Below are 12,202 nucleotides of genomic sequence, written 5' to 3'. Positions count from 1 at the left end.
TCTATTGAATGCATGGCGGCATGATGGCACATGTACTATTGGCCAGTGTTTGACGAAGTGTCGGTTGAGTCAATGCATGGCGAGGTAGTGGAACATCTTTTGCATGTAATCATCGTATTTAGGAGATGATGGTGCATTTAATGCATAGTGGATGCCATTTTTGGCAGAATGTAATTAATGAATAATGGGCATGATGGGTTACTAATGTTTATTCCCACCTTTTTGCATCATGTGTGTGGAATCTTTTGGGTCAAACCCTAATTAGGGTTTGCATGTGCTCAAGGTTTGAAGCTTGTATAAAGGGGTGACCCCCTCATTTGTAAAGGGGAGGGAAATTTGTATGAAATTGTTGAGATAAGTTTTGAGATAATAACAATGAAACATTGTTCTTTGATGTTGTCCACTTACGTATTTTTTCAAAACTTGCATGGTTTCACCTTCCTCACTTAGAGTAGAAGTAGAGCAGTGCTTTGATTTCGATGGAGAATGTAATGGTGTTTGATGAATTTCCATGGTTCATACTTTTTGCATCTTGTTGATTATAAGTTGTAGTTTAAAGTTAGCTTGGATCCCCAAATTTGTGCTAAGTTCGATTGTGAATAGTCGTTTGGATTGTGCCATGATGGGCATTCAAGTGCACTTTCTCAATGTGAAAATCCTTCAACATCCTTAGAAGATTGCATCGGTTCTTGCAGAGTTGTAGTTAATCTTAGTGAAGCAGAGCTTGGTTTATTTGAAATTTGTCCACTAAAGCATTATCTATTGATATCATTGAAACAAACGCATCACAAAACTGCCATATTTGATGATGAAGTTCCAACCACAACAAAGAAGTGAAAGAATGATTCAAACGTAAGTCCCCTTGGATTACTAGCATATCACATCAGGCCAACTGAGTCATGCCCATTGCGAAAAGGAACCTTGGAGTGGATTGTTTGAACTCACGACAATCTTAGCATAGAATCATACTCTGATCAAGAGAGAGTGAAGTGATCGTTAGACAACTTTAGTTTGTGTTAGGCGCTGTTATAAAAACACATCAACAGGACTTACATCGAATTTTGAGTGTTGTTGCAACATGGAATTTCACTTAACTTAAAATAAAGGAAAAAGGTTAAAGGGTTAAGAAAGCTAATCTAAGCCTAGGAATGTAAGAGAAATGGACAATATTTGGTGAAACTCAACTAGACTTTGCTGTGCCATGCAAACAACTCCACAAAGTTTAGTGCGATCTTGTAAGGTAAGCATATGATGTTCAAATCACTAGCACGAACATCAACGCCATCAAGACGATGCATATCAATGAAGAAGTGGCAATTGAAGTTAAGCTTGGCTAAGATTGATCCAATTGACTACTCAAGACACTTTACAATCAGCAAGGTGTTAGTAGTATGGATGTACAAATTTCGGCATTGATCATGCACAAAGTTCTTCCATTTAAACAACATGAAAATTAAATGAGAAGTAGAGACCATGCAAATGTTGAATCAACACATAAAGTTCACCATATCTTCAATGAAATTAATATGTTGCTTACAACAAAGTCTTGGCAACAATCTTTGCCTTCTCCTCCTAGTCTACTCTAATTGCTAACTGTTGATTGCTTTTGCTACTAACTATTATCTATTCTCCATTAACTATTAACTATTAACCTTTATAAATGAAGAAGTAGAGCTTTATAAAGTGCTCTCATCACAATGAGTGGTTCAGATTGATTCACAATTAATGGCCAAGATTATAAGATAGGAACCCTAATTAGGGTTTGTTACACCCATTACAAAGCATTTATTGCTTGACCAATTGTTGATGTGTTTTTTGTAAACATGCGAACACAGAATAAAATACTTAAAGGTATGTTATCCTCTCTTGAACAAAGTTCCCGACTGCTGAAGATCTCGCCGAAGGATCAATCGAGGCAACTCCAAGGTTCTTGTATGTAGGTTCTCTATGTGTGGATAAGCTCTTTGCGGTACGATGTAATTTTGCTGGAATCACAAGGGGACTTACGTTTGACTGCCTGAGTGTTTGACTTGCTTTGAATATTGTTGGAATGTGAGATTTTACTGGCCCTAGATTTTGAAAAAGGGAAAAAGGAGAAGGGTTGAAACGGGATCTATTTCTAATACTAAGAATGTAAGAGCAATGAATGACCTTTGATGAAATTCTAACTAAGTCTTGCTTTGACATCCCAGGACCATCTCCATAAGGTTAGTGCGATCTTCTGAGGAAAGCTGAAATGTGTGTTTAATTTAATTTACTTTTCTCCTGGCTTACATTAAGACCTATACAAAAACATGACACAAACACTTTTCTTCCGGCCTACATTAATGAATTAATACTCACACATGCTCTGTTTGCTATACTCACATTTTCTCTTTTTCTTGCCAGTGCTTTTGTTGGTACTGGGTGGGTTCATAGGTATGGAAGAGGACGAAGTGTTTGGCAGCGAGACGGTATGAAACACGTGGAAGGTTAGTATTTCGTAAAGCAAGAAGGGACGGATAATTATATGACGAGGACGCGAAAAAAAGGGAAACAAACAGTGAGAATAGTAAATGGCAATGAAAAAGGTCAAAAACACCGAACAAAAATCCATCGGTAGGAAAGTTTTGAATTGTCTTGCACGGTTCTAAGAGGCTATGAACCATTGATCTGCAAAGTCAGCTGGTGCATCTCATATAAGAGACGCCTTCAGTGTAATTAAATTCTGCATAAGAACATTATTAGGCTTCATATATTAAGCATACATATTCAACTCATCCCCATGCATACCACAAAGAACAAAGATGTTACTGCCTGTAACTTAATAACAATTGTGATCTGATCTGATCCATGGTGATGTCACTGGATGCTTTTGATTCCTTTCCTTTATATCTCTCAATGTGAGGGAGAGGTCACACCTCTTCATCATGTATGCCCTTTCCACAGTTAGCACCCTTTGAGAGAGTGCAACTCTTCATTATATCTGCCCTTTGAAAGGGACACAACCTTTCATGATCAGATCTGAATGTGTCAGATTCACTATCAACCTGACGAAGACTTCCACACGAATTGCATTAGGTTCGCTGATCAATGAAATTTGTTTCCAGCCTAAGGAAGATGTTCATAGTTTGAAGACCTAATTCATTGATCAACATGCCATAACCTAAATCTTTCTTTTGGTTTCAGTGTTGCTTCAGATCTGATTTCTATTTGGACCTATCACCAAAGAAGGAAGGAACAAGAGACTGAAATTACATGATTAAATCTGATCACTGGTTAGTATGAACCTGGCTCTGATACCATGTTGAATTTTAGACTTTCAGATTTAAACTATACTCAGAAAACTGAAGTTAATTATTAAATCAATATATTTGCTGTTTAGTTTAATTACTTTCAGACTTAGACATAAACATAAATTGAGCAAAATGAACACGACACACAAATACCATGAAAACCTCCTAGGAGGAAAAACCTAGCCAACAGATCCTCAGATCTGACTATGAATTATATCCAATTGTAACAGTACATTACTTAGCTGGTAGCTTTGATGTGGCACACCAATTTGTCTAAGCCTTTCACACAGCAATACACCTCTTGAATCTGATTTGCATATAACAGCAAGATGACTTTCAGATGAACAGATCTGGAAATTGTCTTTGGCTTCACATATGTCTTGCAATTCGCATCTTCTATTGAAGTTCACCCTTGTATTAACAATCGCCTCAATTCACACTTCCTTCACTTCGCATTTAGAATTCTTTCTTTCTGATTTTCGTACTTGCAGAATGATTATCACATGTGATGTCATTGTGTGTTAATGAGTTCAAGTAGTTGTTTATTTATATGAGGCAAGAGGACCTATTTGAGGTCGGCTTGGTGCTGATCCTTTTTATTTATTTTATTACTTTATAGGGTCGGCCCTATTAGAGGGAACATGTTTCCCTTTAGTGTGGCGTATGAGAGGGGAGAGAAGGGCCCAGCCCTTGGCGGATTCCAATGTTGCCTTAAGGCAATTGGAATCCGCATTCTACCTAGTTACAATCAACAATTTGCACAAACAATTTGAAGTTTTATTTTGTTTAATGTTATATGATTCAATGTCTACTTGTAATTACTTTGTTTTGGGAATCTTCTTGATAAATTTGAGTCTAGGTAACAAATTATTATAGACCAAGAGATTTTGTTAAAGCAATTTTATCCATAATATATACTAAAAAAGCTATGCATTGTAGACAGTCTTCAAATGTTAGTAATCACTGTTTTTTAACCTTTTGTTCACAGTGGAGGTATGCTTGCAATCATCTAGCAGTGCTCGGGCAGAAGATGTACATGTTGCAGTTCAAAGGTATTTTTCTTATAGTCTTATGCAATGTGCAGCGTTTTGTTTCTCTTTTTTTTTTGTAAAGTGTTTGTAATAAAATAAGTATTGATATGTATCTGTGCAGAAGCAGAGGGAAATACCAGCATCTATAGTTATACTACTATTTATGTGTTAAAAATGATAAAGTGTAAATCCTGTTAAATGATTTTCTTGTGCTTCTTGATTGATATGATAATTTTTATTGTCAGAAGTGCTTATTGCTGTTGTCTTCTTGCCCTCTGATTTAAAATACTCAAATAATATTTTGACTCATTTTGTTCAATTGAATTCTGTATTTGTATCTGCTTTTCCTTAACTAGGTTTTCTTATAATATCCTTTTTCATGAAATGTTTAGTTTTCTGTACTTTAGCTTGCATATGCACGTAGTGTCATATGAGCGCTAAAATGAGGGTTAAATGTGGCGTCGTAAATTGTACACCCTTAATTGGGTGTACAATTACACGCTTAGGTTAGCACCCGCCTTAGTGTGTTGCATCTTGCATTTTAATTTTTAATTAATTAATTTAATTAAATCTTAAATAAGCAACTCTAAAGTCCTTGTTAACTGCTTTCCTTCTTGCATTTCTACTTATTATATTTTTTTTTCTTTACTAGATAACATTTATCAGTGAGTATAAATCTCTCCAACTAGCTTTTGCACTTATTGTATAAGACACTGCCTACTGTTTATGAGATGTTTTGCAGCTAACATAAATCAACTTTGTTGTTTGTTATTTAAGTAATGCATGGGAAACAGTTTTGGATTCTCGTGTTAATATTAGGATGTAGATTTTCCCCACTGAATTTTGTTGATGGTGTTGTATGCAATGACAGGATTTACCAACTCCAAATGTCATAACTGTTTAAAACGTGTGATTTTATGCACATTCAGGATGCTAGAGAAAAGGAGTTTGACATACAGTGACGGTCCTGTAACTATACCTACAGATGACCCTTTTCTTTTGGAAAATGTGCGAAGCATTTACATATGTGACACAGGTGAATTTCAAACTGGAAGTTGTGATTATGTCATGATGATGCTTGTCCTTAAATTTTAAGATGCTCATTTCTTTATCTCAAATGCTAGAAAATTAATTCTGTAGCTGTATGAGAACGTGATTGCTCTTTTAGGTTTTATTGTTTGTTTCATGTTATACTAATTTTTTTTTTTAAATCCATTGTGCAACATAGTTTATGACAGGAAAGGGACATATTTGAATTTCATTATGATCTTATAATTTATATTGCTGCTACAGATGGGAGGGTGGACAACCATGAAATACATTTGTTTTGGCAGGTTACACCTGTAGTGCATGTTTATCAGGTGTCACTTCTGAAAGACTTTTTAATATTTAAAATTTTAATTCCGTTTTAGTTAAAATTTTATCTTTTTTATATGGCAATCAATTTAAAGGGTACTGTATGCCTTAAGGCTTTTGAGATTTCTGTGCAAATATTATTACATCTGCATACACAAACCAATATGTATGTTTGTAACCAAGGGCATTGTTAGGTGTTTGAACTCTTTGATCCACACTTATGATCATTTTTTATCAAAAACATGGACCTTGGTCTTAATTATTACGGAAAGTAATTACACAAAGAATGATTACCAAAATTTTCGATATTCGATATGAACAAAGGAGTGAAAGTCTCCTTAAATAAGACTTACAAAAGATCTAACTGATAAGGATAAGATTGATAACTAGGAAAAGAAGAAGATAACTAAAAGAATAAAGATTATTCCTTAAGTCTATCCTAATAATTTGGTTGACCATTATAACTAAATATTACAATATTATTTTAATATTAATTTGTACCTCTGAACTTTGGGCAGCTTAATGAAGAGGGACCTGGTGAGGAATTAGAAGGCGAGGATTCAATATCAAGTTTTCAAGAATGGCTTCTTCCTGCAAAAGAATTTGATGGGTTGTGGGCAAGGTCTGGCAATCTAATTGGCTATTGGATACCATAGATAGTCAAAACATTTATGGTTTCAATGATTTTCTAATACTTCATTGGTATGAGTTGATGACTACAGCTTGATTTATGACACTGGTCTGAAACAACGGTTGCTGAGATATGCTGCAAGTGCTCTTCTGTTCTCTGAGAAAGGGGTGAATCCATGTTTGATTTCATGGAATCGGTAATTAACTTAATCTTGTTGGTTTATGGTTTGCATTTTCAGTCTCTGCTCTTAAATGGTCTTACAGATCAGCTTTGGTTATAAAAAATAACATTTTACCATAGGGATAATGGGGTTTTACGAGTGTTCCCTTTTTAGTCAAAAAACAATTGTCATTTTTCCTTTCATAAAGTGAACATTTTATATATTAATATAAGCCTTCATTGTGGCATTAATTACCAATCAGTGTAAAATTTGAATGCAAATAACACATTGACAAAGTTATAGTACAGGAGTACATAGAGTATAGTAAAAGCTGAATTTTAAAGATCAATCACAAAAGTGCATACAAGTGGCATGCCTACATGAAGGGATAGAAAGTGCATACAAGTTGCATGCCTACATGAAGGGATAGAAAATGTTCTCGGGTTTCAAATTTACTTGTCTTAATAAGTAAGCCTTTTCTTTGTTGTAGTAATAATCAGCTTAGACTATAGGACGTAATGTTTCACTGTTTTCAATGTTGGAGTTGATGATTGAATTCTCACAACAATCACCTGCAATAAAAACACCTTATCACAGAAGAGAAAAGTCACTGATTTGCCATGGAGCCTGAGATCTCATTAGATTTAAAAATTATAATGATTACAATTTATAATGAAACCTTTGTTATAAAGACAAGGATGAAACCATTGGTAGAATTTAATTAGATCATGGCATGTGTCGTCCTAATCCTATGACTTGAGACAAAAAACATGTGATCTAATTATGCTTAAGTATGCTCAATAAGAAATATTTAGGTGATTTTCCTTTTTACACTAACATTTAATAGGGAATAGGGACAATAAAAGTAGTGTCTTAAAAGGCATTATGATTAAAGTGTCATGAAGGATAAATGACATGTAACTCCAACCTGTTGTTGTATATATTGTCATTGATGTCAATATTTTAGAAATTGTGCTTGAGCTACTTCAGGTGTTGACCAGCTCATGTTGTTTGAGCTAAGTTAGTTGCCTATGTATTTGTGCTGATGCTGTATACACCTTAATTCTTGTTAAGTCATATCGCATATAGAAGGCTACAGGTGTATAATGGATATTTGTTTGTAACTAAGTTTGGATGGCTACAGGTGTAAGTTGTTCTTCTGGATGCACTGAAAAGTTTTGGTCAGCTACCAAACTTTGGAGATGTTTTTCTTGTTTCTATTTGCATCTTTTTAATGTATTGTTGATGTCTTCTGTTTCCAGCTGTGCATAGTTGTTTATGCAAAGTTTTCGCCATGTGGTTTGTGGAACGATTTTTTCTGCTCCATGGACATCGTGTTCAGAGTTGGTTTCTTAATAATTGGCGTCAGGTGTTAATACTCTTTATCTGCATTTTCTTCTCTGATTCGTCTGAACGATAACTGAAAAAAGGGTGATGCCATTCTTGTTAGATGTCTCTCTACGATTGTTGGAGGTTCTTATTGCCCGATACATGTATGCGTTGATTAAAATATGGATTGAAGGCAGGTTTGTTCTTTTTTGGAATGATTTGCTTTCTAATATGTAAAGTATTAGTGCTGTTTTTTATTCGCTTCTTCCTGAAGGCTGACGTTTAATGGTAAGGCGAACAGGTTTTGTCTTGTTTTGGTTAGTGGAGATTATCGGGCTGCTTCAGATTTATGTTACCGCCAGGTGTTTGAGCTCCATTGGTTTTTTACAAATGTGTTGAGCCTATTCTTTCATCTGCTATGAAGTTCTGAATTGAACGGTTTTAGGTGTCGGGTTTCATTTTTGTGTCAGGCAATTTGGTATTCGAATGGTGAAAAGAGCTACGTTTTTATGTAGAGTTTTAAATTTTTTTCGAAGTCTTTAGCTCTTTTCGGACTTTTCTATTAATAAATTAGGGGATCTTAGTAAAAGGTTTTGTTTTTGTTCACAGAAATTTATATTGACAAAATGGAGAGTTTTCCATGTGAACATATGTAAAAGGTAACTGTGTTTTGAAAACTTTGCTGTGCGTTGCAAGAGGAGACATGAAATATCATCTGTTGCTGTTAGTGTGAGGCAGTGATCAGTTGTGAATCATCTTTTCTGTTGATGTATTGAGCTGAGAAGATGAGATTTTTTTTAGTTGTAAAAAGCAGGGAACGGTTTTTTGTGGAGATATGAATCTGAGAAACATCATATGTTGAGAAGTGGATTAGTGTATTGCATTTTGTTACTCATGCAACAGATGGTTGGTTAATCTGAACCTAGATACTGGATGATTTTATATACATTGACAACTCTTGAGTTGGGTTATTCAGAAAATGGCATTCAAATTCTTACACATGATATGAAGTCAGCCTTAAGAGTATTATTTGATTGAGTTGCATGAGTCGTTTAACAATACTTTATTGTGTTCGTGCCTTAGTATTTGGGAATTGGAACTTCAGTTACTCGAAGTTGGTGCTTTGAGAAGGGTTGGTGCCCTAAATTGTAATCTTCGGTTGGTGCCCATTTTGTTTAATGAAAGTCTTTGATGCCGTGGTTTTTTACCTGAAAGGGTTTTCCACGAGAGTTCTGGTGTTTGTGTTCTTTTGATTGTTTATTATATGCTCTATGTGTTTTCAAGTTTCCCCTCCCCCCCTCCCCTTCTCAGTATTGCCTGTATGCTTTTCACCTGTTAATAATTTCTAGAAGCTGAAAGTTTTCACTGAAATTTACGAGGTTCAATTTGTAGAAGTAACTGACGAATTTATGATTTACTCAAGGTTAGACCGTGAATCACATGCTTAGTTCATTACATGAAAATTTTGATGGTCCTTGTGTTGTAACCAAGATTTTAATAGTTTGGAGTAATCTTGAGCACTTCTTACATTCTACATATTTTCCATATCTATGTTTACTGCCCATAATCAATTTCATCAAATGACAACTGATAGCATAACCTTCATTTATTAACTCCTGCGAATGATTTGAGACTAGGTGAGTATAGTTGAAGTTTGCATTTGGGCTTACACCATACATAGGTTATCCAAGTTTTCCTTAAGGTGCTAAAAGCCAAAGTTTGCTTACTGGTTTGGGTCTAAGACTATTGCTTAATGCACTAGGCAGGGACATTTTAACAAATTCTCTCGTTTAAATGACATATTCTTCCATACAAATTTTACTTTATGGAATTCAAATATTAGCATTCGGCACATTGTTTTTTTTGGCAGAATGATTTTCCTAAAGCCTATCTACATAAATACATTTTAATATTTAGTCTAACCTTGTAACTCGTGTTTTCTACTGTGTGAATGTGTCTCAAGTCTCTGTTTTTCATTTTCTGTGCAGTGTTATCCTCTTGCATGGTCCTCCAGGTACAGGAAAGACATCTTTGTGCAAAGCACTAGCTCAGAAACTTTCAATTCGGCTTAATTCAAGGTTTTTAATTGTAACGCAAATTGCACTTCAGTTTTCTGTGCCTCGTATAGTTGAGATTTGCACCAACTGATCATAAACTTTTTCTTTTTTTTTTTTTGCTTTTAAATTTAGATATTCTCACTCACAATTGGTTGAGGTTAATGCTCACTCACTCTTCAGCAAATGGTTTTCAGAGAGCGGTAAATTGGTATGTGGCTTAAGGTCATGTTTGTAAAGTGTTTGGTTATATTATTCTTTTTTAAAGTTGTCTAATCTCGTCTCTGTTATTGTTCGTGATTGGATGTCATCATCATATATCCCAATTACCAGGCTTCCAAATTGTCTTCATATTTTCATGTTTTGACACAGTACACAAATTTGTGGACACACCCAAACAACCCTATATAAGTACACATATGCATGTAGGTACATATGTATTTGTGTATTACATGAATGCAACTAAGTAGACATGTGAACGGATGGTAATAGCAGTTTATGTCATTTATGCAAAAAATGGATGACTTATCCTTTGCTTCTGTGCTTGCTTCATAGTACAGTTTATTGAAGCTATATATTTTTGTGCTTACTTGTTAGTCTTTGCCTTCCTATTTCTCTACATGCTCAAGTGTTTCTTTTCTTTTGATTGGTGAACAAGGAGATTTTATTGGGAACTCTCACCTCTTGATTCCAGTTTCCCTATGGGCTTAAAGCCCTGGTCCTTGACACATGGTCCAAGCCACTACACCGAAAACAACAAAGAAGCCAGTTATACTTGTCGAAAGATTAAAACAAACTAAAAACTGATCAATAAACAAAGCAATTATAGAGATAAAAAAGACAAAATAAACACAATCTGCAAAAAACTTTGAAGAAGTAGGAGGACCTCAGATACATGGATTATATCCCACATCTTTCTGCCCTTCCTAACCCAAGTCCGCACTGGGCTTAACAGCCATCTCCTCATTTATGATGGTAACAAGGAATTCAATAGTTGGCTAATTCAGTCTAAAGTCTTCTGTCATACTTTCTGCCTAGGTTGGTCTCCCATCAATTTTCAGATCTCTGGTTTCACTTTCTCTTATTCCTCCTTTTCTTAGTGGGTACACCATGATTGTCAAATCATTAATGTTTCCTCCTTTGAGTGTCATCAATAGCTCTTTCCTCTGGTGGTTCAACTCTGGCACATCTTCTTTGGCTGAGAGAGCATGTTATACCTGTAGAGTCAAGTTCGTATATATGCCTTGGTAACGAAGAACCTTCATAGGTAGAAACTGGCTCTTAAGGATGCCTTAAATTAGTGAGCAAGGTCTCAATGACCATAGGAGGATTTGATGCATGGGGTTCACAAAGTAGGGAGGGAGGTAAGGGCTTTGAGTTGGTTTTTAAAGTGCCAACTATTGTCATCCTCTGCCAACTTCTTGGCTTTGTTATGTGTGAGGAAGATTTAATTTTTTTCGTACAACTTATTCCGTTGATCCTCAATCAGTTGAATTCTTTCTTGTACACCCTCGGGTCCTTAGGTGGAATTGAAGGGTAGTTAGGAGATTTCCTCAGGTTTGTTGGGTTAGCTTTAGCCAACATATCTCATATAGTTTAGAGGAGTTGTTAGCCAACTCCTATATTGGAATCAGTTTCTCTCGTTCGGCGATTAATTTGCTTTGCAACAAGCAAGTCACCATCAATAGAAAAAGGTTTTTGTTTGTTATTTGTGTGGCTCTCTTAAACAAAGAGGCTTCAATGAAGCTAGAGCTGGTGCATTTTCTCCGAAAATTGAGGGGACTAGGTCTGTACTTTTGTTATACCCCAAAGTGAACATCATATGCAACCTCTTGGAAGAGATTGGTTCACCAAAGGGCACGTTTATCAGATGCCGTCACTCCAGCAACTGTGGCCTGCTGTGTTTACATGCCTTTATGCCCGAGCCTTTCTTTACTGTACATCCTTGTAACTATACATTGTATGGGTGATTGATTGATGTATTGTACTAGTAATATAGTGATCAAAATGATAAGTACAGGAAGATCATATTGCGTAATTATAAATAAAATTTCCTCTAGCATGTGCCATTGTGTCTTAATAGGGAAAATGTATGGCAAACAAAGATGGGTGAAGTGAGATAAATTTTGAATTGAAGGCTCTAAAGAATGTTTTGAGGAAGAAGAGTCCGAGAATATATTATTTTCATAAAAGTGAAATGAAGTAAAACAAAGGAAAGGTGGGCAATTTTCTCCTTTTAAAAGGTGTATAAACTCAAGAATAGCAATTGTGATTAATGTAATGGCTATAATTGGAGATACGTACTCATATCTTGAATATTTAATGAATTGTCAACTACATGAAATAGAAAGCTCTTATGCAATGAT

At 35.3% G+C, this 12,202-nt stretch overlaps 1 protein-coding gene across 3 annotated transcripts in view; it reads left to right on the top strand.

Moving 5' to 3' along the window:
* The window catches only part of LOC131063799 (pachytene checkpoint protein 2 homolog), an 85,995-nt gene that overhangs the window by 14,492 nt on the left and 59,301 nt on the right, over positions 1 to 12,202 (top strand). For all 3 annotated transcript variants that reach the window (XR_009111144.2, XM_059221484.1, XM_057997740.2), the window contains 7 exons: positions 4,264 to 4,327; positions 5,236 to 5,342; positions 5,600 to 5,667; positions 6,181 to 6,284; positions 6,385 to 6,489; positions 9,771 to 9,860; positions 9,972 to 10,047. Coding sequence is in view for 2 of the 3 variants with exons in the window: in XM_057997740.2 (XP_057853723.2) it covers positions 4,264 to 4,327; positions 5,236 to 5,342; positions 5,600 to 5,667; positions 6,181 to 6,284; positions 6,385 to 6,489; positions 9,771 to 9,860; positions 9,972 to 10,047 (614 nt within the window). In the remaining variant the exon portion in view is untranslated. The remainder of the gene's footprint in view (positions 1 to 4,263; positions 4,328 to 5,235; positions 5,343 to 5,599; positions 5,668 to 6,180; positions 6,285 to 6,384; positions 6,490 to 9,770; positions 9,861 to 9,971; positions 10,048 to 12,202) is intronic.

Source organism: Cryptomeria japonica, chromosome 1 (genome assembly GCF_030272615.1).
Source record: "Cryptomeria japonica chromosome 1, Sugi_1.0, whole genome shotgun sequence".
In the NCBI taxonomy this organism is placed as follows: Eukaryota; Viridiplantae; Streptophyta; class Pinopsida; order Cupressales; family Cupressaceae; genus Cryptomeria; species Cryptomeria japonica.
This window is presented reverse-complemented; position numbering and strand designations above follow the sequence as displayed.